At 47.3% G+C, this 23,994-nt stretch overlaps 2 protein-coding genes across 11 annotated transcripts in view; one reads left to right on the top strand and one right to left on the bottom strand.

Annotated features, from left to right (window-relative positions):
• Positions 1-23,994, bottom strand: part of ARSG (arylsulfatase G) — a 120,584-nt gene that overhangs the window by 83,460 nt on the left and 13,130 nt on the right. The window contains exon 1 of one of the 9 annotated variants that reach the window (XM_081218790.1): positions 6,236-6,288. The exons of 7 other annotated variants lie outside the window; for them this stretch is intronic. The gene's annotated coding sequence lies outside the window, so the exon portion shown is untranslated. Of the gene's footprint in view, positions 1-4,897; positions 5,139-6,235; positions 6,289-23,994 lie in introns of those variants that run through there. One more of the 9 variants, XM_081218789.1, reaches the window with a different exon arrangement.
• SLC16A6 (solute carrier family 16 member 6) lies at positions 5,907-23,057 on the top strand. 2 transcript variants are annotated; one of them, XM_081218797.1, is made up of 6 exons: positions 5,907-6,097; positions 12,789-13,027; positions 15,401-15,544; positions 16,380-16,508; positions 18,760-19,575; positions 20,768-23,057. In XM_081218797.1, the coding sequence occupies exons 2-6, from the start codon at positions 12,796-12,798 to the stop codon at positions 21,016-21,018; spliced, it is 1,572 nt and encodes a 523-aa protein (XP_081074923.1). In that variant the 5' UTR covers positions 5,907-6,097; positions 12,789-12,795; the 3' UTR covers positions 21,019-23,057. The 2 variants fall into 2 exon arrangements, with proteins under 2 accessions (XP_081074923.1, XP_081074924.1); XM_081218798.1 differs by lacking the exon at positions 5,907-6,097 and adding an exon at positions 6,435-6,525.

The following is a 23,994-nucleotide window of genomic DNA, read 5'->3' as shown; positions in this document are numbered from 1 at the left end:
AGCAGGAGAGCAGGTTTTCATTCCTTGGACTTTGAGGAACATGATGGGTGGGACTTCAACAATTATCCAAAGGAAGCCTGATTTGGTGGGGACAAAACCCAGTGGTCCCACACCCAGCACTTTCCAAAACTTCATGACTCACAACCGTGCCATAAGAGTCTAATATGACATGTATTTGTTCCTGAAAGCAATATGATTAAAATTACTTGGTTCCGAGAATTTTAATTTTTGTTTTGTTCTGTTTTTAGGATTTTTGCAACAGGCTTGAGATCATTTATAGAAGCCTCCTCAAGGCCATTGTTCTCTCATTTTTTTTCTTTATAAGCAGTGAGAAGATGACAAAACTACAGGAGCAGTGAACAATGAAGACAAAAAAGGACAAATATCAGTGTTAACATCCAAGTAAAAGTTACTCCAGAGTGAACGCAATGCACGCAGTGATACATCAACACTGCCCAGAATGGTAACCAGGCGTGAGAGAATTCAGATCACCAGAGGCCCCTGGTACCCTGGGTGGCGAGGTGACCTCCCTGTCCCCAAATCCAGCATACTCTCCCCCGCCACCACCTTCCTCTCATTCTCTTCAACCTTCACCTCTCCGCCTTGCCAGTGCTTGCAAGAACTTTCCTACCCATTCTAGGCCCACCGAGCTCCATCTTCCTCAATGGCCCCAGCCTCTTACACAGGTTAATTCGGTTAACCTAGCAACACAGCACTAAGCTCCCCACACAACTACCCTCTGAGGGAGGTATTATTATTATTATCCCCTTTTCATGGATGAGCAGACTGAGGTAGAGAGAGGTTCATTCGCCCAAGGTGACACAGCTACCAGGGCAGACCTGGGATTCCAAGTCGGGGCTTGGAGTCTATGTCCACATGCATCTTAACATTTATAGCATCTTCCACCAAACCTCTCAATTACACAGCCCCCTCCCTTGTCTTTCACAGTCCACTATGGTGACTCTTGGGTTTGTTTTCTCTCTCCAGGGAGAACTTATCCGGGAGGGCAGGGAACCACATCTTTCTTGTCCTCATACTAATATGGATCCTCCTCATTGGCCTGCAAATGTTTCTGCTTGGGTTATCCTCTAAAAGAATCTGGAAAAACAAAAAAACTCTTCTGTATTAACTCAAGCTGCCATAGCAAAATACCATAGACTGGGTGGCTTCAACAATAGGAATGTATTTTCTCCTGGTTCTGGTGGCCAGAAGTCTGAGATCAGGGTGCTGGCATGGTCAGGTGATAGTGAGGGCTCCCTTCCTGGCTTGTAGATGGCTGTCTTCTCACTGTACCTTCACATGGCCTTTCCTCAGTGTGTGCTCACAGAGACAGACACAGAGAGACAGAGAGATTTATCTCTCTTCCTCTTCTTATAAGGGCACAAATTCCATCATATGGGCCCCACCCTCATGACCTGTCTAACCCTAATTCCTCCCAAAGGCCCCAACTCCAGATACTGTCATATTGCGGGGGGGGGGGCGGAGGGGGAGGGGCTTCAACATCTGAATGGTGAGGGGCACATTCAGCCCCTAAAACCCTCACACAGGGTTAAGTTACCTTCATTGCTTCATCACAATTCTAAATAGCTGCAAAAATTATCACTTCAATTGTATCCATAAATGTTGACTTTTATAACAAAACTATTAAACCACGCTTTTCAAAGTATCCAATGTCATATAAACACCAGAGGAATTGCAGGATCTTAGTTCCCCCACCAGGGATTGAATCCAGGCCCCAGCAGTGAAAGCGCCGAGTCCTAACCACTGGACCGTCAGGGAATTCCCTCCATCATTCATTCAAAAATTACTTGAGAAGAGTTCTCATTAGGTTGGAAATTTTCTATCATTTCTCTCTCTTTTTTTCAAAACTGTATTTCCATTCTATCTCAATATACTAGACCTTTATGTTCAGAAGTAGTGAATTACCTTACCCTGCTTTTCTGGAACACAGACTTTGTGTAGAAATTGAAATTTGATTGCTTATGCTTTGCTCCAAGTGTAGAAAAAAAAAATCCCTTCTGGATCGAGCCACTATCATTACTACTGTAAGTAATTGTTTATAATCAAACAACATATATTATAAATTTTGACAAATTATTATTAAGCACAAGGTAACTTTCTTGGCAATGCATCTTTAACAAGATGCACTTGGGAGATGGGACATATTGACTTGAAGAAAGGAGCTTTCCCTGACATAATATTTTGATCTTCCCCCCAGAGGTGTTTACAGCTAGAGCAAGGCACCCTAGTGAGATCTTGGCTCTGGCTAAGCAAGAGAAGGCCCACCAGGCAGGAATAAAGGAACAGCGGGCCTGCCCCATGGTGGGTTCTCAGACAAATCAGCTTCAGGAAAGAGCTGATGTTCTGAAAAGTGATTCCCCCAAAACTGTGCCTCAGAACAGATCTTCCCCTTGGGAAATCTTCAAATTCTCCCCAAAACATGCATTTCTGTGTGAAGGGCCCTGCCTTCCCTCAAACCATCAAATGTCAGGGTTGGGGGAAATCCTGTAAACCTCAAGATAAACCCAGCACCTCCACCTCGAAAGTCAGGATTCCTAGAGGGAAAAGTCTGTGAAGTTCCATGCTGTCCGGAGAAGCAGATATTAAAGTTTTAAAGCGAGAGTTTGAGTTCATCGAATACTCATGGTAAGACAGGCACGTGGTGCAGAGACAGGGAAGGAAGAGAGTGGGCGGATGGGCAGGCTGTCCAGGCCTCCCTACGAGCCCCTCCAGGGCTCCCCCTCTTCCTTGGCTGCTCTGAAGACCCAGCCCTTAAAAGCAGGCTTATACTTCCCTGAGCTCCAGACAAGATTCCTTTCAGTCTACTTACCCCAAGTTGAAGTTCTCACGGGCTGGTAAATGCAGGGAGCTTATTTGCAAGCCAGGGTCATATCTGCCTAGCAACCCAACGTGAAGACTAGAAGGACTCCGAATGTCCACAGAGACCTGGCAGGCCAAGTCTGCACAAAGGAATCTGTTCTCATGTAAATGAGCCAAAACAGGAGGGCTAGAAAAGAGACGGCAGTGGGGACAGCTCTCGGGAGCCAATGCACTTCCAGAGATGTTGTGGGACTTTCTAAAGGCATCATTATAGCCTTGCCCCCTGTAAACGAAGGGCACTAGGGGCTCTGCCGCCACTTGGGTTGCGACAGACACAACAGAAGAGGCTAAGAGGGGCGCTGAACCCTGAACTTAATTTCCTGATTTTTCTGGTTCTGTACTCCAGATTCTAAAGGTCCTTTTGTTCGTATTTAGAACTAAACAGAGTTAGTTTTGTTTTTCTTTTTTTTTTTTGGCGGGGGGGAAGGTAATTGATTAGCATGGTAATGCAGTGCTTTCCCTCCTTTGCTTTCCCTGGAAGAGACAGAAAAAGAGGGGTTTTCACTAGGATTCAGGGAACAAGATGAAGCCAGCCTCTAATCATGGTGGGCAAATGTCACTGGTTTGTGGCTGGCAAGACTGGACAGGGGTTGGGTTTCCAGATACCTTGCTATTATCCGAACGCAGGTGGTAAATGTCATACTTGGAAGAGCTCTCAGTTGCAAAAAGAGCCAGTGTGTCTAAACCTTGGGGAAAATCCCTTCCGTGCTCTGTGCCTCAACTTTTCTCATCTGTAAAATGGAGATGAGTGTCAACTGTAGAAAGTTGCTGATGGGCTTAAAATTAGATCACATGAACCGCACCTAATACAGGGAACAAAGCAAAAATGCAAAAAAAGAATACTAATAGGTATAATTAATAAAATAGCATTACATTTTTATTGTTATATTATCATTAGTCATGCTTCTCCAACAGCTAGTCATCTCACCTGGTCACACACTCAGATGTGACTTTCCCAAACGTTCATTCACTCCTAGGGCTTTCTGCATTATTTGTCTAATTTTTGAAACCAAGAAGCTGAAGCACCAAGATCTTTGGTGACTCGCTTGGAGTCACTCAGCTATAGTTAATGAGCTGCACCCCTAGGTTCCTAAGCAGGTCACAGTACAGTATGTGCTGTGTCATGTTAAATATGACATTTCCACACTCAGAGCAGGGACAGGTCCCAAGGCACTGTAAGATCCTAAACATCGAGGATTATATTTCCAGGCATTCCTATTTTAGCATCAAGTGCTTTCATGCCGGTCGTTAAAGTCACATTCTAAATTTCATAACGTGTGGAGTCCTGGAAGAACAGCTCGAAAAACGACCACGTGCAGGATGTGTGCTGCAGTCAGCTGTTGGACTTGGAAAGCCACAAACAGCAGTAACAATAAGAGCTACTGACTAGTGAGGGCGTACCATACATAACGCCAGTCGCTGTGATCTGTCCTTCACCGGCATCATCAATTAAATCCTTTGATTCTGGGAATATCATGATTGTCCCCATTTTGGAGATTTGGAAGTTCATGCTCCAGGAAGTTAGGCTACTCGGGCAAGGTTGCAAAGCTCATCAGTGGCCCCCGGCTGTACTGTCCCGGTCGTAAGCAGGCTCTCTGCGCCCACACACCTGCTCCCCTAACCCACGCCGGAGCTTGTTAACAGCACAAGATGGCACTTAACCCAGTAGACCCGATGCCAAAATCACGGGAGAAATCAGGCAGCGACCGCAAAGGGTTTTTTATTACGATTCAGACCGCCGACTCCTCCCGGTGGAGACCCTCCGTACACGCACCCCCAAAGTAGGCTCTCCCGAGTTTCTCACATCAGAAGCACATTCTCCGAACCCAATGCAGGGAGCGGCTGGCGCCAGAGTCGGCAGGGGGACGCGGAGAATAAGGCATTCTGCTTCCGAGCAGTTCTCAAAGAGGCTCTGGGAACGTGAGGTGGACACCAGGCGGCCGAGTCTGTGCCCCCGCGGGCTCCGAAACGCCTGGGACCCGACACACGGCTTTGTCCCCCGTGACGAGCTCCTTACTGAGGTTCCCGAGCATCATCTGCTGAGCCCCCTGTGACCCTGGGGTCCGGGACACTCCGGGATGAGGGGCACGCACCCCCTCGACGTCCGGGTCCCTCGCCCACCGGAGCTCCCCGCGAGTTCTGCGGCCTGGCACCTGTGTGGACGTCGCCTCCCGCTTGGCGGGGAGGATGCGCGCGCGCCCCGGGCCGGGGATGCTGACTCAGCCCGGCTGCTCGCCCACATCCCTCGCGCGCAACGCGATGCTGTCGCTTCTTCAGCAAAGGGGGGAAAGCAAAGCGCCCCTGGCAGCCGGCCGCGAGCTTCCTGGGGCCCGCACACCCCCCCCCCGAAGGGGAACCGCTGGAGTGCGCGAGTTGACGAAATCGGGGAAAGCGGGCACGAGAGGAGGAACTCGGGGTCCGCGGCGCCGCGCGCGCAGCTCACACCCGAACTGGAAGGAACCTGTTCTGCCCGGGGCGGGCGCGGAGCCGCCGCAGCCGGGAGCCCAAGCCCTCCGGGCGCGGGCGGGGCCGGCGGGAAGGGAGGCGGCCCGGGGACCCCGCACGTCCGGCCGGACGTGTCCGCAGAGTGGGTGCCAGCGCGTCCCGCTTACAGTGCGGCCGAGCGCCGGGGTCCGGTCGGGCCAGGCGCGCCAGGATGCGCGGGGCCGGGGCGGCCCCGCGGGACCCCACGGCCGGTCTGGGGTCTGGCACCGCGAGGCCGTTACCTTCCGTGACCTACGGCCCCGGCCCCAGGCGGGCGCGGGCCCGGCACGGCCTCGTCCACGTGGGCCGGCGCGCGCACGCCGGGCCGGCCCCCTCCTTGGCGGCGCTCCGCGCTCGCAGCACATGGTCGGCGGCGCGCCCCCGAGGCCGGCGGAGACCGGCTGCAGCCGGTATAGGATAAGCGATAGGCAGCGACGCGGGGCCGGGGCGCGGGCGGCGGCACGCACGGCTCGGCGCGGCGCGGGCTGCAGGGAGGGGGGCGGGGGGCGCGGCGCGGGGGCCCGAGGCGCGGGAGCGGGCGGGGGGCCGGAGCCGGGCGCGGCGGGGCGGGCGCCCTGGGCTCGCCCGCCGGAGCCAACTTGCCCTAGGCTCGGGCCCACGCCCTAAGGGGTTAATCCTCTCTCGTGTTCCCGAGCGGCTTATAAGGAGGGGGCGGCCTGGCCTCCGCCTTATTGGGAGCCTTTTGGGGTTTATTCTCTTCCCTTCTAACTTGGTGAGTTGGTTTTATCATTTTACATGTTTAAAAGTTTGATGGTGGGTTGTGGGTGGGTTTTTTTTTTTAAGCTATGTTGGGAGCTTTTGGGGGCTGGTGGGGGGGGAGGCTGGAGGGAGGAAGAGGAAACCACTTAACTGCTTAACATTTTGGAGAGGTTATTCCCCCGAATCTTCTCTGACAGTTGGGAATGCCCGGGGCCACCGGGATGGCGCGCTCTCACCAGTGCGGGCAGCCGAGAGTTGCCTGTCGGTGGCCCGGGTACAGTCGGTGTCCGGAAAACACCTAAAGGCAGGTTAGGCCTTTGGGTGCCCCCCGGCCCAGGCGAGGGGCCCCGGGCTGTCGGGCGAGGGGGGCGCAGCGCTGAGCCCCCTGCACGGATTTTCCGCATGAAGTTGCCCGCGCGTCACAGGAGCGAAATGTCAGAGGTACCGTCCCCAGGCTCGCGCGCGCGCGCAGGGCGTCCCCGCAGACAGCGCCAGGGAAAGCGGGGTTCCCGGCCTCCCCCCGCCTGACACACGCACCCGGGGCGGCCGACGGGGAGGCAGGCATGTCCCTGCCGAGAGCAGCTCGTCCACCTTGACCGTCAGGGCTGTCAGGGGCTGACGGCTGGTCCCGCTCAACTTCCAAGGTTCCCAGGGCTGCCAACCACGGAAAAGCGCCCGGATAGCTGAGCGGCGCTGTAGCCAGGGAGGATGGTTTTGCAGAGGAAATGGGTTATTTCCTTCTGTTTCTTTTTCTTTTTCTTTTTTAAACCAGACCGCCACACTCTCCCACAGACAGGTGATAGAAGTTTGTTAGGTGGCATGTAACATGTCACCAAACACGGGGGGCGTCAGTCTTAGAGAAAAGCTCCCCGGAGCCAACCGGGGAAGAGCAAGCAATGACACCTTGTCATCCTGGAAGCTGGTTTTGTTTGCACAGTTATAGACACACCGTGCCAGCTCTTTCTCAAAGGAGATGGTTTCTACCCTGGGAATGGGATTTCTCGGTAATCTTATTATTTTGCAAATCATACTAAGTGGATTGGGTGGAGGGTCTTGTTTGCAAAAACAATCCCAAGTGCTATGCAGAGATCTCTAAGTGATGCATCTCCCCATGTCCAAGCACCAGTCCCTGTCATTGGGGAGGGGGGTGCGCGATCAATAATACGTCCTGCCTGGTGGATACAGAAATACCTCTTCTCATCATTAAGAGTGTCCAAGATAGTTCCAGTATGTAAATAAACAGTGCAGCCAAGTGGAAAAGCTCCTTCTCTAAGAGAACCACCAACCCTGAGTTTTCCTTCTGTGGTTTCCCAAAAAGGACTTTCCTCGGTGGAACACCTGAGGACGACACTTAAATGAGGGGACAGGTTTCTACATCACGATCTTGTAAAAGGGGGTGAATCGGTGCTCTCCAGGGATTCAGAGCAGCTGGGGCTGCCGTCCAGGTTAGGTTTGGGGGTTTTGTTTTGTTTTTTTAAAATAGAGAATTGAAGTGAGCTTCACCTAAATACAGACTGGTTTTGACAACTAGGGCTGGAAACAACTTGTCAAAAGCTGTTCTCCAGGCTACGCCTTTAAGAAGAATGGAGATTGGCAGTGGCTCGCTGAGGCTTTGTTCACACCAGCCACACCAGCAGCTGCCACCGCTGCCCATCCAGAGCCTGCATTTTGAACTTTGCTCTGATCTGACCCTAGACTGGCACCCTGATGGTCTATCATAGTCCAATATTTTGCATTCTTCATGCCTCCAGGGGACAGCTTTTCTCAAGAAATCAAATCGCAGTAAGAGTCCCAGCTATAGCAGATTTCCAAGCCTTGGCAGAATTCTCGTTTATTTAAGATTAGACAACCAAATGCTCATAGGAAATTACTCCAAACCACTTAGTGCATTTTGTCAGTTCTGCTTCCTTTGGGAGAACACTAGGGGGAAGGCGACATGGCTGCCAGGAACCCCCGTTCAGAATCGTAGCATTTTACCCTCCAGACCTCTGTGTCTCACCCCTGCTTTTAGAGGATGAAACTTAGGAACAAAGTCATTTCCCCATGAGTGTGCAGCCAGTTAATGGTAAATAGAAATTTAACAAATAACGCACAGGGGCCTCACGAAGACAGACCTGTGGACCTTGCGTCAAAGGACTCAGAAATGAATTGAGAAAGATGGAAGGGTAACTTGGAGCAAGTGGGGGTCAAAGGCTATCAGAGAAACGTAGATTTTTAGGGCAGGAAGAGATCTGAGATCACCTCCGTCTAGTTCAACTCCCTTGTTCACCTCTTGACACTGAAAACCAAGGAGCAAGGTGATTCTCCCAAGGCCGTAGGGTCGCTCCTCGCTGGGCTGTATCCCCACACAGTAAACGAATATCCCATCCCATCCTGTCAGAGCAATTCACATGCCTGTAAAACCAAAACATTATTTCCATGTTCTGGAATTCTTAGAGCCTTTGAAGCACAGGCCTTTCTCTCTTTCGTTTGTAGAGGCCAACCTGTTTGTTAAACCAGTCGGCCTGCTGAGGGGATGGTAGGAAGGAAAGAGTCCAGGGGAAGGATTTATTATGCAAGCAGGGACTTCCTCACTTGATGACTGGGCTTTAGGAGGCTAGAGCCGTGCATTGCTTCAGGAGCGCCCCAAGACGCATGCTTTGTTTAGTGAACTTTTATTGAGCACATACTATGTGCCAGACACACTGCCAGGCACTGGGTCTGGAAAGAGCTGCCGACTGCCCTGTGTGCAAGGCGTCCTCAACCGTATGTTACAGAAACCAGGTTATTCTATTATCATTCTGTGTTGTGATCTTCAAAGCTCAATATACCAGGGCATAGGATGCTTTAGGATGATGAAGGCGTAAACTTGGGAGTGTCAGTGGGTTCTGGGGCGTCATCTTTCTTTTATGATGATCCCAGTAAAACAATAAAAAAGCTGTCCTCCCCAAACCTAAGAATGCAGGTGAGAGTTATATTTGGATCTAGCTTCAGTGGAGTAGCCCAGATGTAACGTTTAAAGAAACAAAGGAATTGAACACCCAGAAGGAGCTCAGAGAGTAAACAGAAGGAAAGCAGTCAGACAGCTGCCATCTTCGAGCCAGCTGTCCTAGATCAGATCTAACCAACGTCCGGCTCCTTTACACCCACGTCTGTAAGAACCATCTGGCACTTGCACTTTCTTCCCGGCTCCCAGGTCTCCTTGGGCCACTAGGTTTAACCTGAGCAATCAGGTGGTTGAGAACTCAGTGCTGAATACAGAAGTGTCAGCTGCCAAAGCTGGGGGAGCTTTAAGGATTCCCAAAGCCAACCTCTTCATTTGACGAGTGAGGCATTCTGGCCCAGAGAGGTGCAGTGACTTTCTCCGGGTCACACAGTGACACGGTGAAAGAGTCCTCACAATCTCTATAGGAAACGCCCCCTCCCTGGCCTTCAGAATGCTGTTCTGCATCCTGATACAGCGGGGCCCCAGGGAGACAGGAGATCAGATGCTGGACCATTTCGGTCCAGTCCCCTCCCCTCTCTGGGGGTCGGTTTCCCCACTTTGCAAAATGAGTGGGATTTTACAAAGAGGAGATGGATCCAGATGGGCTCCAAATCCCATTTTGGTTGTAACATTCTGTAATTCTAACTCCACCCACCCCGGGGCCTCCAGCCCCACCCATCTTGCACATTCAAACCACCGACGGCAACAGGCAAAGAAAGAGAGAGAGATGGGCACCCATCACCAGAACTGAAGCGCCGGCCTCGCCCAGAGCCTTCAGATAGTAGGTAACCTCGTCTTTGTACAGAAACTGCAGGCTAGTCTTGATCCTCTAAAATGCAACCCAACAAAAAGATTCTGTGCCTTGGTCCTGCAGTGATTTTAGGCTAGAGAGGGCTTCTGTTTGTCTCTTTGGGGCCTTTATCAATTTTAGCCCAATGTGTTTTTATTCAAGTTGGCCCCGAGCCCTCTCTTAAAATGCTAAGATCTTATGGGCACCCTTCTGCGTCAGATCGTGCCAGTGTAGCCTTGGACTTAGTTGCCACTGCTTGTCAGAAATGTCCTGAGCTCCGGGAGGACATGGCTGAACCGGTTTTAAAATGTGATGGGATTTCAGTCTTAAGGCTCCTTATCATCAACAAACAATTTCATCCATGGAGGCAGAGGCCATCTCTGTATTGTCACTGTTCCCCCTAGCATAGGCCCTGGCACCCAGCAGTTACTTTGTTGGAAATAATTAAAGCTGTGTGCAAGGTACCTGGTGGGGGCGGGGGGGGAAGGGATGCAAAGAGAAATAGGCCCCAGATTTGTTTTCCGTGAGCTTACAATTTAACTGAGCAAATAAGATAGACACATACAAGTAAACAGTAGCCCATTATTAAAGGGTGCCCGTCCCGTGAAGAGAGCTCCTTAGGTCGCGTGGATCAGAGGAAGCCTTATACAGCCGGAGGATGTGATGGAGTGGGCCCTTGCGGGCGCCAGCTGTAGGGGGGCCTCCAGCCTGGGGAAGGGGCACGCCACAGGCAAGGTGGCTGGCGAGTCAAGCGACAGAACAGGAAGAACTAAGGCTGCTGAGATCCGTGGGGGGCAGGGGCTTCCAATTAGGAAGAACTTTGAAAGTCAAGCTGATCTCGTGGATTTTGTCCTTCAGAAAGAGGAAAGCCACTGAAAAAGTCCGAGCAGAAAAATGACATGACGATGAGGCATTTCAGAAAGGTTCATCGTACCAGACAGTTGAGAGACCAGTAAAGGAGTCTTGGGCTTCCAAGGCGAAGCTCAAAGGAGTGGCCCAGTAGGGGGGGGGGCGAGATGGGAGGGTGACCTGAGCTGTGGACTCCCCCCTGCACTGACCCTCCTTCCCTCCTACCCCGCTCCCTAGGGCTGAACGCGGTTCCAAAGCCAACACTGGCTTGTACTTTTCTTTTTCCTTCTCAGTCTTAAGCCCACTACCGTTGTCACCTCCTCTGCCCCAGCTGCCTCATCTTGGGAGCAGACTTTGAAAGTCTTAACGGAGGAGGGGACTTGGGAAAACCTCAGCTGCTGGAGGGCTCGGGGTTCCCATGTTAACTCAGCTGCTTTCCGTGTTGGGAGCATGAATGACAAACTGGCCTGTAATTGTTACCCTACACCCAGAGCCACTTAAGTGCTCTTCCCACCCTTGCCCTCAGCTCTCAGGCATGACACGTTGACACACATCAAAATGCAGAGGCCTTTGCTGCAGGGAGCATCTGAAAGCATCTTATGCCCTATTTATGCAACCAAATAGCCAACCGTGAGAGAGTAAAAAGTGAGCATATAGTCCTTTCAGAGTACTAGGCTACCATGCTATCAATAGGCTGGACAATATGAAATTAGGTCAGATTTGCTGCTTTGTAAGATTCTCAGAGCAAATTCTGAATACTGGATCCCCATAGCAGAAACTGGGAACTCTACTGGCTAGATGAGGTTTTGTCCTGTTATTTCTCAATGGCTCCCCATTTTCAATAAAACCTGCCTTAGTATGTGAACATGACAACTCGCAGCTAGGCCATCCACGCATCCTGAAAATTCACCTGGCTACACCTGCATAATTGTAGAGAATTCTTAAACTCAAGGTGCATTGCCATTAAGAGTGCAGAGACCTCAGACTCATTGTTATTTATAGGTATTAATTTTTAGTTGGGTTAAAAACACACATGACTGTTTCAAAGTGTATGTAATTGCAGAGGTGTTGAAAATGTCTGCGTTTTATGCGCTCGAGCCCGCCGCAGAAGACTTAAACGACCCTGCCTCCAGTGTTAAATAGAGTTTCCCCTTAGTGGTGATACGGCACAGGGATCTGATATTCTGATGTTTGTTGCAACCTGAATGGAAAAGCATAGCAAGGTCAGGAGTAACTTGGTTTAAGTTCCCTGGCTGTCCAGACCCCGCAACTTGGTAGTGCCATATTTGGTCACTATATCCTAGAGTACTGGTCCTGTGTGGAGAAATTCCATTTCTCATATACCACGTGGTGACCGACTTTGAGGAACTCATTCATGCTAAACCAACATCAAGAAGACAGAATCCCCAAATTTTAATTTGTAGTCACATTCCATTCCCGTAGGTACAGCCATATGGGACCCCAGACCATAATCAGAATGTTGCTGAGTAGGAAGTAGGATGGTCTGAATGACCAGGGGGCATCAAGCAGAGATGCAGGATGTCTCCAGCACTTAGCTGACCCTGCAAGGTGGCCTCTGAGCCTCTCTTTGCCTAGGCTTCATTTCTGATCCACATTCCTTACGGTCAACTCAATCTTCCTTTACCTAACTTGTCTTCAGGTTCAAGGTCAGCACTGATCCTTGGTCTGGTGGCCATTCTTTGTCCTCCAAAGTGCCTCTAAGTATTCTGCCCAGATTCTTTATGTTTTTTTTGGTTAGTTTTTCCATTTAACTGCCATAGCTTGGAAGTCTGCCTTCCCAAAATCTTTAGGGGCTCCATATACAATACAAACATAGTTAGTTCATTAGACAGATAAGATGGATAGATAAGATGATAGATGACAGAGACAGATAATGATAGATATGTGATAAGGTGACAGATAAAAGATGACATAGATGTATAGATAGATACTATTATTCAAAGACTATACTAACTGCACATGATTTAAATATTCATCAACCTAAGAAATGTAGTGAGTACTTCTTATCTGTTGAGTATTAGAATCATCCACCCTCATGCCATTGCTGGTCTAATTTTTTTTTTTAACTTTTTCTTTTAGATTAAGAATGACCCAAAAGAAATCACAGCTTTGTTCCAGAGCCAATGTTTATACTCAAGTGCCTGATGGAGGATGGGGCTGGGTGGTAGCTGTTTCTTTCTTCTTCGTTGAAGTCTTCACCTATGGCATCATCAAGTCATTTGGTGTCTTCTTCAATGACTTAATGGACAGTTTTGATGAATCCAATAGCAGGATCTCATGGATAATATCCATTTGTGTGTTTGTCTTAACATTTACAGGTTAGTACATCTTCCAGCTTAAGCGCTATATAAGCATATGCCTCTTTCAGTCTGCCTAATTATGTAAGAGGTACTGAAGGAAAAAGTCTACTTGCCAGACTTGACTGCGTTCATTTAATGCACATGTATTAAACACCTACTGTATGCACTCTCTTAGGATACTGTAGATTATTTTGAGGACAATAGCAAACCCCGGTTCAATGGGAATGTGGTCATTTCCTAAAGAAGCAGCATTAAAAGTTCTTGGCATCCTGGGTCCTGGTCTCGTAAAAACATGCTGAGGAAACAGGTTAGGAACATGAAAATGTGACTACATGAAGAAGAAAGATGAAAGGTGTAAAAGGGTATATGGGAAAACTACTCATAGTGTCCAGAGAGGATATTCTGAATTCCAAACACCTGTTTCCCTAAAGGACTTCACTGGCTAGTCAGTCTGCCCAGCTCCCAGATCCAACAGCATCAGATGAATGGGATTGTAGTATAATTCTTAACATACTAATTTTCACTTGGTCCCATTCAGACCTAATTCAACACATCTCTGAGGTCTCATGACTGTTCATCCATCTGTCAGGGGCCGTGCGCCAGGGTCTTCTGAGAAAGCAAGGCCGTTGAACTTACCGCTGACAGTTAACGGGGCTGAACTTCAGCTTCCCTAACTTTACCCTAATATCCTGTCCTGGAACCATTGCCTCTGAAGTTTTCTAAGCCTGTCTTTAAAGGTACTTAGTTCTCAGCCCTATACTGTCTCACAAAGGTAGCTACATTGTTCTTTGCTACCGGGTAGAGTCAGAATTTCTCCCGTTAGCCCTGATACCCTCTCCTACACAGTTCATGGAAGTAATCCTAGTTCCGGTGTGAATATTAAGATACTTAATTTCTTAATTGGCAGGATGTTTACTTTCTTGGAAAGATAACTTACATGAATTAGAACCAAAATTTTACATTTGGTAACCAAAATAAAACAAAAATCCCGAAGCTGAACTTTTAGCCATTTTCTAACCAAAGATAATATAGTCAACAAGAAATGTCCAGCTAATACTATTATACCAGAAGATAATTGGTCTTCATGCTGTTATTCTAGTCATTAATGCCTTGAGTCTACACACTGCCTAAAAATGACCCTAGTGATTTCATTATTTGCTATATTAATATGTTAGTTTACATTCAACTCACATAAGAGATAGGTATGCACCAACCCCAACAAAATTTAGTCCTTTTTGAGTTTTTTAGCTCTTTCTATCCAGCATGTGCGATGTTGTTCTTCCTCCCCCCAACTCTGGAGGGTTCCCTTATCTCATTGTACTCAAGGCGGTATCAGTGGGAGCCTAAGTAGCATCTAACTAGGAAGCTCATCTTCCAGATTTAAATGTCCGGGAGGATACAGAGCACAGAAGCTACGCCAATTGTAATTCATCAGCCACTTTGAACTATCTATCCCACAGCTAGCCTCCTTTTGGTATGCATAACAGAATTCACCATACTTTCATACCATTTGCAAAAAAGTCAAACGGAACTTAGCTGGAATTTGACCCTAAACGGAGCCTTTTAAAAAAGAATCCAAAGCAGTGAGTATAGAAAAAAAAAAAAAAGTGCCTCGTACAATCATAGGAAAAGCCCATTTTTATTACAGAATAACATAAATGTAATGCATATCCAATTTTATAGGGGCTCCTGGTGAGTCAAAATCTTTCATCGGAGACGAAAGATATGTTTTATACTATGACTCTTGATTTCTCTTCAAGGAGCCCCCAAAATATATTGTCCAGCTTGTGCAACTAGTAAAATAAGTCCTGAACTGACTTAAGGAACCATTGCACAAAATGTATTCTGTATCTTACATCATCACCTCCATGTTAAAGGCTTAAAAGATGCAATCATACCATGGACTCACGGACACAGAGAACAGACGTGTGGTTCCCAAGGGGGAAGGGGAGGGAGAGGGATGGGGTGGGAGGATGGGGTGAGCAGGTGCCAATGAGCGTATACGGGATGGAGAAACAGCAAGGCCCCACTGTGTAGCACAGGGAACTGCATTCTACATCCTGGGATAAACCATACAGGAAAAGAATAGTTTTAAAACACGAGTGTGTATACATGTATGTATAACTGAGTCGCTCGGCCATACGCCTGAAACTAACACAACGTGGTAAACCAACTACACTTCACTAAACGTTAGAAAATGTAAAATTAAACAAGACGGAATCTTAGGGTATGTAGAGCTGATTCACTCTGTTATACAGCCGAAACTAACACACCATTGTAAAGCAATTAAACTCCAATAAAGATGCTAAACATTTTTTTTTAAAAAGGAGTCCTGGGGAGGCTAAGGCTTTCGCCTCTGGGAGCTGAGACCCCGTTTTGGTCTTGCTGCAGCTCCTGTGTCCACCGCCCTGAGCATTGGGTTTGGACACCGTCTGGTGGTGATGGTCGGGGGGCTGCTGGTCAGCGTGGGCATGGTGATTGCCTCCTTCTCACAGAAGGTCTACCACATGTACATGGCCATCGGCATCATCTCTGGTAAGTGCTTCTCCTGGGCTCGCTCATCCTCCAGAGACTTAGCTTCTAGAACAGTGTGGGGGGGGGGGTTAGGAGGGAATCAAATCCAAAGTGTATTTCTTTCTTTCTCTTTTTTCTTTAAAATTAATAATGTCCCAGATCAGTGGTTTTGAACTGGGCTGTATGGGCTCCAGGGTGTTCCCCTGGGAACCTCTGCTCAATCAATGCCCAAGACTTTTTGTCTGATTTTTTTTTTTTTTTAATAGTTACCAATGAGAAAGAGAACTTCTCTTTTGTGATAGTTTGCAGCCAAAAGACATCATTTTCACAAAGCAAGGTTTGCATTTCTTTAGCTGAGATTTTCCAAGTCAGGCTGTGAGGATCCTGAGCTGTAGGGGAGGGGTCTGTGCTGGACTTATTCTTCGGGGTCTGAGAAAAATTTTTCCCTTTCAAAACACTTTAAATCTTTTCATATGTTTCTACACATACCAAAGCTCATTTATTTCCAAATAGAAGTCTTAAATAAAAACTATATTCGATAGGAGTTCTGTCCACTGTGGATTATATAAATTTGGGGGAAAAATTGCAGAAAAATAAGAAAAAAAACCAGAAAACAGGTTTGTTTTTTTAACTCCTAGCTTTCCAAAACAGCTCTTACAGTTTCTCCAGACCTCTGATGAAACCTGTGTTTTTGGTTTTTTTTTTTTTGCTACAGCACTATTTTCCAGAATGAACTTCTGGGCTCCCAGAACTTATCATTTTAAATTTGAACACAAAAATCCCAGATCTTTGAATGCATTCTTCTGGCATCAATGAGGATGTGGTCCTTTCTGTCGTTTTTGACTTTCCATCACAGGTCTGGGATACTGCTTTAGCTTTCTCCCAACTGTCACCATTCTGTCACAGTACTTTGACAGAAGACGCTCTGTGGTCACGGCTGTTGCTTCTACAGGAGAATGTTTCGCTATGTTTGCTTTTGCACCAGGTAAGTGGACGACTACAGTCTACGTGTTCACGTGAACTAGCTCTTCTTGCTACACTAACTTTTGCCAACCGTCAGTTAATAGATTGACAGCTTCGACTGCGTGCAGAAGGAAAGGTCAATTGTCTTCTCTTCTCCAGCACATTTTCAGGATCTGTCCTCCCTAACCCCGATTTTAGGAATTCAGACATTTTCATACTGGTCCAAGTTTACATAAATAGGAATATACAATGGCACATATTCAGTGGTAAGGCTTGAAACAGCCATTCCAAAATAGATGATTTAATGATTTTGGATTGTTCCTATTCTATTTCTCTCCTTGGTCAAAAGAGCCATATTCAAATGTGGATTTAAATTGTGCTAGTAAAGTCCCTTTCGTGAATGGTGTGTGGACAATCTCACAGGGAGATTTTTTTTTTTTTTTTTTTTTGGCGGTATGCAGGCCTCTCACTGCCGTGGCCTCTCCCGCCGCGGAGCACAGGCTCTGGACACACAGGCCCAGCGGCCATGGCTCACGGGCCCAGCCACTCCGCAGCACGTGGGATCCTCCCAGACCGGGGCACGAACCCGCATCCCCTGCATCGGCAGGTGGATCCCCAACCACTGCGCCACCAGGGAAGCCCTCCCTGGGAGATTTTTATCCCTGGTTTATTTCCCCATCTTAACGAGAACCTGTGAATTTCACTAGCCAGTGGTAGGCAAATCACCTTAGAGACTTAGATTAACCTCTTACTCTGCCGTTTCTTGGTGAATGTGTCAGTGGATCGCGGCGGATTTGTTCAAAGGAGATACATGTAGTAGTATTTAGGGGTGACGTGTCATGTCTGAAGCTTTCCAGATAGTTCAGAAAAATTAATGTATGCTTGCCTATAAATAGGCAGACAGAAAAAAATGTTAACTGTTGAAATTTGTGATAGTGTGGGCAGGCAGATAGGTATCATTCTTTGCACTTTTCTGTCCGTTTGAAATTTTTCAGAACAAAACACTGAGGGGAGAATCAGTGGCCTGTGAACGCCCTGAAGGTAGAAACTGCATCTTGGTCGGCTTTGTTCCCTAGCACATCCCTGGGACCTGGTAGGCAGGCACTCAAGGAATGTGAGTTGGAGAAAAGAAGAGCAGACTGATCATTGCCAGAGGAGGGTAAAGCACTTTGAAATACCCAAGCCTGGAAGGTTTTTCAATTCTGAGTTTTCCATATTAACAGGGGGAAAAGAGGTGTGAGCAAAGCATGCTACAAAAGTAAATGGAGACCACGTGCCCCGGAATTCGGGGCTGTCCTGCTAAGCTGATCTTCTTTCTCGGGAACCAACTTACCAAGTCTCTTACACCTGACTGTCAGCTCTCAGAGAATAAGAATCTAGTGAAGTGAAATTCGAATGAGCATTTCACCTTTGTGGGATGATGACGAAAATTCCTGAAGGTCTCATGGGGCCTGCATTATCCTACTGTCACTGTGGGTCTTGAAGCCCCCTTTGGCCTGACACCGCCCAACCCCCAGAGGACCCCACCCAGGGTCCAGTCCTCCCCTCCAGGCTGCCTCTGGGCCGGCAGGAAGGCAGTTAGAACATTCCACAAAGAAAGTGGAGAACTGTAGCAATACTGCACAGGACTGTACTGTATCCACACAATAACTGTCTTAATTCCAGGATAATCCTATGAGCTTTTAGATTCTTAGTTTATCTTCTCCTTCATCTGTCACGACTAAGGGTTGAAGGAGTGGATGGAGAACGATCTAGCTCAGAGGGTGGAAGTTCTGTTTTGAAGAGGCCGGAGAGGAAGTATTTCAGGCTTCACGGACAAGTCCTTGTGAGATCCACTCATCTCTGTGGAGACAGCACAGAAGCAGCCGTAGACGACATTAAAGAATGATCTCGGCTGTGTTCTAGTCAAGGTTTATCATCCCGAACAGGCAGCGGGCTGTCTGCCGAGCCTCGATGTGGGTCACGGACTTAGTTCACCTCGAGTCTCTGCCTGGCGGAAGGCGCCCACCAGAGCTCTCTTAGAGGCCTGGGCTGCAAATGTGTATCTCTGCTCATCCTTACGCACCTTCCTCCTTCTCGAGTCCTAAAAGCCCCCAAAACCTAGAAGAAAGGGTAGTGCCTGTCGACTGCATTCCCACGGCCAAGTAACTTTTGTTTACCTGTTTCCCAGTCCGCGTTTCTCCTCGCTCTTCTCCCCACCCCACCCCCGCCCCCGGTCTTGAGTTCGTTTCTGACCTTGGATTTTCTTTCTCCTTCGCTCCTGCCCACCCAAGCCATCACGGCCCTGAAGGAGACCATCGGCTGGAGGTACAGCCTCCTCTTCGTGGGTCTCCTGCAGCTCAACCTCGTGGTCTGCGGGGCGCTGCTCAGACCTATCATCATCAGAGGATCCGGGACCCCCAAAACCACCACCCACGAAAATCGGAAAGAAGTGCAATACATGCTTGAGAACGAGAAAACCCGCACCTCGATAGATTCCATTGACTCAGGAGTAGAACTAACTACCTCACCTAAAAACGTGCCTGGTCACACGACCGTAGAGCTCGAGCCCAAGGCCGACCTGCAGCAGATCCTGGGCCAGCCCGGCTCCAAGCCCGGCTGCCAGAAGGCCCCGCTGCTGGACTTCTCCGTTTTGAGAGAGAAGAGTTTTATCTGCTACGCGTTTTTTGGTCTCTTCGTCACCCTGGGGTTCTTCGCCCCGTCCTTGTACATCATTCCCTTGGGCCTCAGTCTGGGCCTGGACCGGGACCGCGCTGCTTTCCTATTATCGGCGATGGCGATCGCGGAAGTGTTCGGGAGGATCGGGGCTGGGCTGGTCCTGAACAGAGAGCCCATCCGCAAGATCTACATCGAGCTCATCTGTGTCGTCTTACTGACCGTGTCCCTGTTTGCCTTTACTTTTGCCACTGAATTCTGGGGTCTCATGTCCTGTAGCGTGTTTTCCGGGATCATGGTTGGGACGGTGGCGGGGACCCACATCCCGCTGCTCGCTGAGGACGACGTCGTGGGGATCGAGAAGATGTCTTCCGCGGCCGGCGTCTATGTCTTCTTCCAGAGCATCGCGGGACTGGCTGGACCGCCCCTTGCGGGTAAGTTAAATACACAAAGTAAAACACTTGTCTGCTATCCTTTTACAATATTTTACTTTTCCACAATGGTCTATCCCAGGATATTGAATATAGTTCCCTGTGCTCTACAGTACGAGCTTGTTGTTTATCCATCCTGTATCTAATAGTTTGCACCTGCTAACCCCAAACTCCCACTCCATCCCTCCCTCATCCCCCTCCCCCTTGGCAACCACAAGTCTGTTCTCTCAACCACAAGTCTGTGAGTCTGTTTCTGTTTCGTAGATGAGTTCATCTGTGTCACAGTTTAGATTCCACCTGCAGGATACTGTCCTTTTATTAATCGTGCCAGCTTCCTATTCGAGTCGAATGGGAAAAAAAACTATTGATTTTTATACTTGCAGAGAATTTTAGAGGTGCCGGGATAGAGGTTACCCGAGCCACCTCTCTTGACTTAAATATGAGGAAAGTGAAAGCCAGAGAATGTCAGCCTACAGCCCAATGGTAAATCAGTGACCAAGTCAGGATTAGAACCTGGGTCTGCAGCCCAAGCTGCCCGGGCTTTTTCTACCAGTTGGCCTTGAAAAATGCTCGCAGCGGGGGTGGGGAACGCTTGGATTTCTGACCTCATTCCCCTTTGACTTTTGGGGTAACAGAACTAAGGGTCTTCTGTAAGCCAGCTTCCCTTCTAGGGAGGGGTTTTAGGGAACTGAACCTAGAGCAGCACTCTGCAGAGAACTTCACTAATCACTACAGAATATTTCCCTGTAGGAAGGACATGGGTTTGTTTTACATCGTAGCCCTGAAATAAGTCCTTGAGGTTATTGTGATTAGAAATCTTACCCCATGTGAAAAGATACCTGAAGTGAACTCGAGTGAAAATAAAAGAGCTCTTTCCTCTTAGGAGAGGATGTCAGCTTCCCAAAGGAGTGGGCATCTCACCGTTCCCAAGTTTTAGATTGTCAGCTAGGACGGATCAGCCCACAAAGATCTGAGTGACAGAATTTTTCTCAGATGCTTAGTAGGTTATGTTTGTCTACATCTTCTCTGCCGTCTAGAAAAGACTCCTACCTTCCACGTGCTTTTTTCTTAAAAAAAAGCAAACAAAAAACCCCCAGACAAAACAAGGAAGGCAAAGAGCCGGAGAAGTGGCTGAGTTTGGGGGAGCCTGGGTGGGGGGGTGGTCTTTGTGGCTAACGTGCCGATGCTCCCGCAGGGCTGCTGGTGGACCAGAGCAAGATCTACAGCAGAGCCTTCTACTCCTGCGCAGCTGGGATGCTTGTGGCCGCTGTGTGCCTCGCCCTCGTGAGACCCTGTAAAAGGGGGCTGTGCCGCCGTCCCCGAGCCGGGGAAGGGAAGGCCGAGAGTCACCGTGGGAAAGCTTTACAAGACATCCCAGAAGACTTTCTTGAAATGGACCTGGGGAAGACTGAGCACAGAGCTCCTATGAAAACGGAGCCCGTGTGACACGCTTGTCATTCACACCAGCCTCCCTGGGGGCTGGAGGGGGTGGGGGAGAGGGGACCCAGGGCAGCAGAGATGTGGACCACCCACCCGCTTTCCAGACTACACTCTAAAGGGAATGTATGCGTGAACACCACTACCAACATCCTTCTTTTTTTTCTTGTAAGTTTTCCTTTTCGCTTGTTTTTTAAGCCAAAACAAAAACCACCGAACACCCTTTCCGTACATCAACCTGGCTGTATTCAGTAGCAATACGAAGATGCACAGGACTCTCGGGTTCGCATTCCGGTTTTAAAAGAGTGACATGAATTGGCAAAGTGGTTTTAAGAGCTCTCACATGTGATAAACTACTATCTTGGAAAAGGACATCTGGCCGAGGCCATTGAAATGAAATTGGCCATTCCAAAAAAAAAAAAAAAAAATCTTACATCATTTAAAACATTTCTCATTTTCAGAAATATGAACAAATTGTTTAAAACCCTTTGAAAAATACTGAGGTTTCCATTAACAAATTAGGGCCTCTGAATTTTCCACATAGTTCATGGAAATGAAGCACAGTTTGAGACCAAACATTTGGCTAGTAAACGGAAATTTAAAAAATATATGTAACTTGAACTTCATAAATGTGAAGATGACCACTTTTTTTTATGGCCAGTCACTACCAGAAGTATTTCAATACAGAATACACAGCATAGCATTCAAAAATGTGTTTCCTATTGCTTTTAATTATTCAGAAATATGTGATTGTAGTGTCTTTAATTTAAACCACTATTTATTATTAAGTTATTCTAGAATGAATAAAGTAATCAAAAGAAAGAAAATCTGAGACATAAGCAGAATTTTTACCCCCTTTCTGCAATCCTTTACATGCCTCAAATACTTCTTAACTTGTAAAGTGACTCTCGTAAAAGGCCAAGTTGTAAGGATTCTTCAGTTTGATTAAAGACAACGTGCGTCATCTAAAGCGGGGGGCAACGATGAGTAGCAAATCGCCTTAGCTTTTTTAAATGATTTGTTTTATCACCTAAGAATACTTGAGGATCTTCTTTGATCAGAATTATATTTCATTGAATTGTTGAAGCATTTCTGATTTTTTTTAAATCTCACTGTTGAAGCATTTCTGTATTTCACGTGGGATAGCAGAGACGTTTATTTTACCATCATGAGTTATATCATATAAACCTTGATTGCTCTATGTTACCAGAGTTATCGGGTTAACTGGTCACTGTTTTTTTTGGAGTTACATGACATGTATAGTATTTCTCATGTGCACATTTTTCTGTAAAAGGGCAAGTATGAGGGTAACAGGTTGGCTACGTACTCATAATGTCCTGAATCTCACTCTACAGGTGATGGTCAGTACTGCTGCTCCATCTTTATTCATTTACTGTTAATTTATGACAACTCAGGGGGAAAAAATATATAACAAGCCTAGTTTGGTTACAGGTACACACAAGCTTGAATATTTCTCTGCACTGAAATGAAAGTGGCATAGTTCATCACCACCTGCTACGTTTTTGTATAGTGTTTGATCAGCCATAGAAATAGGACAATCCGTAAAACTTTGGGGAGGGGCTGGGGAGGAAATGACAACGTGTCTGTCAAAAACAGACACACCTAGAACAAGTTGGATGTAGCAAATCTGTCACTACCAGAGAAGGACTTGGAGCTTGTGGCACTTTTGCAGACTTCATGACTTCAGCACTTTACAGCATTTTTTACTATGAATGTTCAATACAATTTAATATTTATATCTGGTTTCAGAGCGATCTGCTTAAGACGTCCATTCTGTTAATTGCATGGAAAATAAAATGTATGCCAATTTCAGTATGTCAGTAATCAAGGTTTTAAATGTTTGGCAGAAAATGAAAACAGGATTGCTGATTTGTTCTGTATTCTGTGACATTCTGGTACTTCTAGATTTGCAATAAATGTATGGCTTTTTTATTTAAAGAGAGTGATTCGGTTTTTTATTGACTCCTTGGTGTTCATTGTTGGATCCAGTTAAAGTTATAAAAACTCAAGGAAGATTCATGTCAAATAACGTTTTTAAAAGCTTTTGTGCAAAATCTTTTAACTGCACTAGAGACACATAAACGTTTTCAAGACGTGTTAGTTGAACATCATTATTTCATAAATGAAAAATAAACGAATGGGGACTTCCCTGGTGGTCCAATGGTTAAGACTCCACACTCCCAATGCAGTGGGGCACGGGTTCGATCTCTGGTTGGGGAACTAAGATCCCACATGCCACACACACAGCATGGCAAAAAATTAAAAAATAAATAAATGAATGAAATGATATCCTGGTGGCCACAGAGAGATAGCTCAGCCTATCAAAAGTAATAAGTGAAAATAGTTAAGACGAAGCATACGTGGTTACAGAACAGGCCTAAGAACTGCTCTAACCTGTAAGTAAACAGCACGGACTTTCCATGCCGGGGGTCTGCAAAACCTTTTTCTGTAAAGGTCCAGATAGTAACTATTTAAGGCTTTGCGGGCCACACAGGCTTGGTCACAACTATTCAGCTCTACCTCTGTAGGGCGCAAACAGCCATAGACAAAATGTAAATGAATGAGCATGGCTGTCTCAATAAAAGTTTATTTTTGGATACTGAAATTTGGATTCCATAAAATTTTCACACACTATGAAATATTGTTGATTTTTTTCAGCCACATAAAAATGTAAAAATCATTATTAGTTTGCAGGCAGTCAAGAAAAGTCGGCAGTGAACTGGATTTGGCCTGTGAGACACTGCTCCACGTACCTGGGACACTGATCGGACAGGTACCACCAGTAGCAAAACTGTAAACTAGCTGTCCTGACTGATGGGAAAGGATCATCGTGGTCAAAGTGAGCCTTAGATCACAGGTGCCAAAGATAGGAAAGATCAAACAGCTGCTAGCACATTATCAGGTTTCACTGCCTGTGATTAAAGAGATTTGGCTTCCATGTTACTGACGAAATAATTTCACTAC

Source organism: Mesoplodon bidens, assembly GCF_964165515.1.
Source record: "Mesoplodon bidens genome assembly, chromosome: 19".
NCBI lineage: Eukaryota > Metazoa > Chordata > Mammalia > Artiodactyla > Ziphiidae > Mesoplodon > Mesoplodon bidens.
This window is presented reverse-complemented; position numbering and strand designations above follow the sequence as displayed.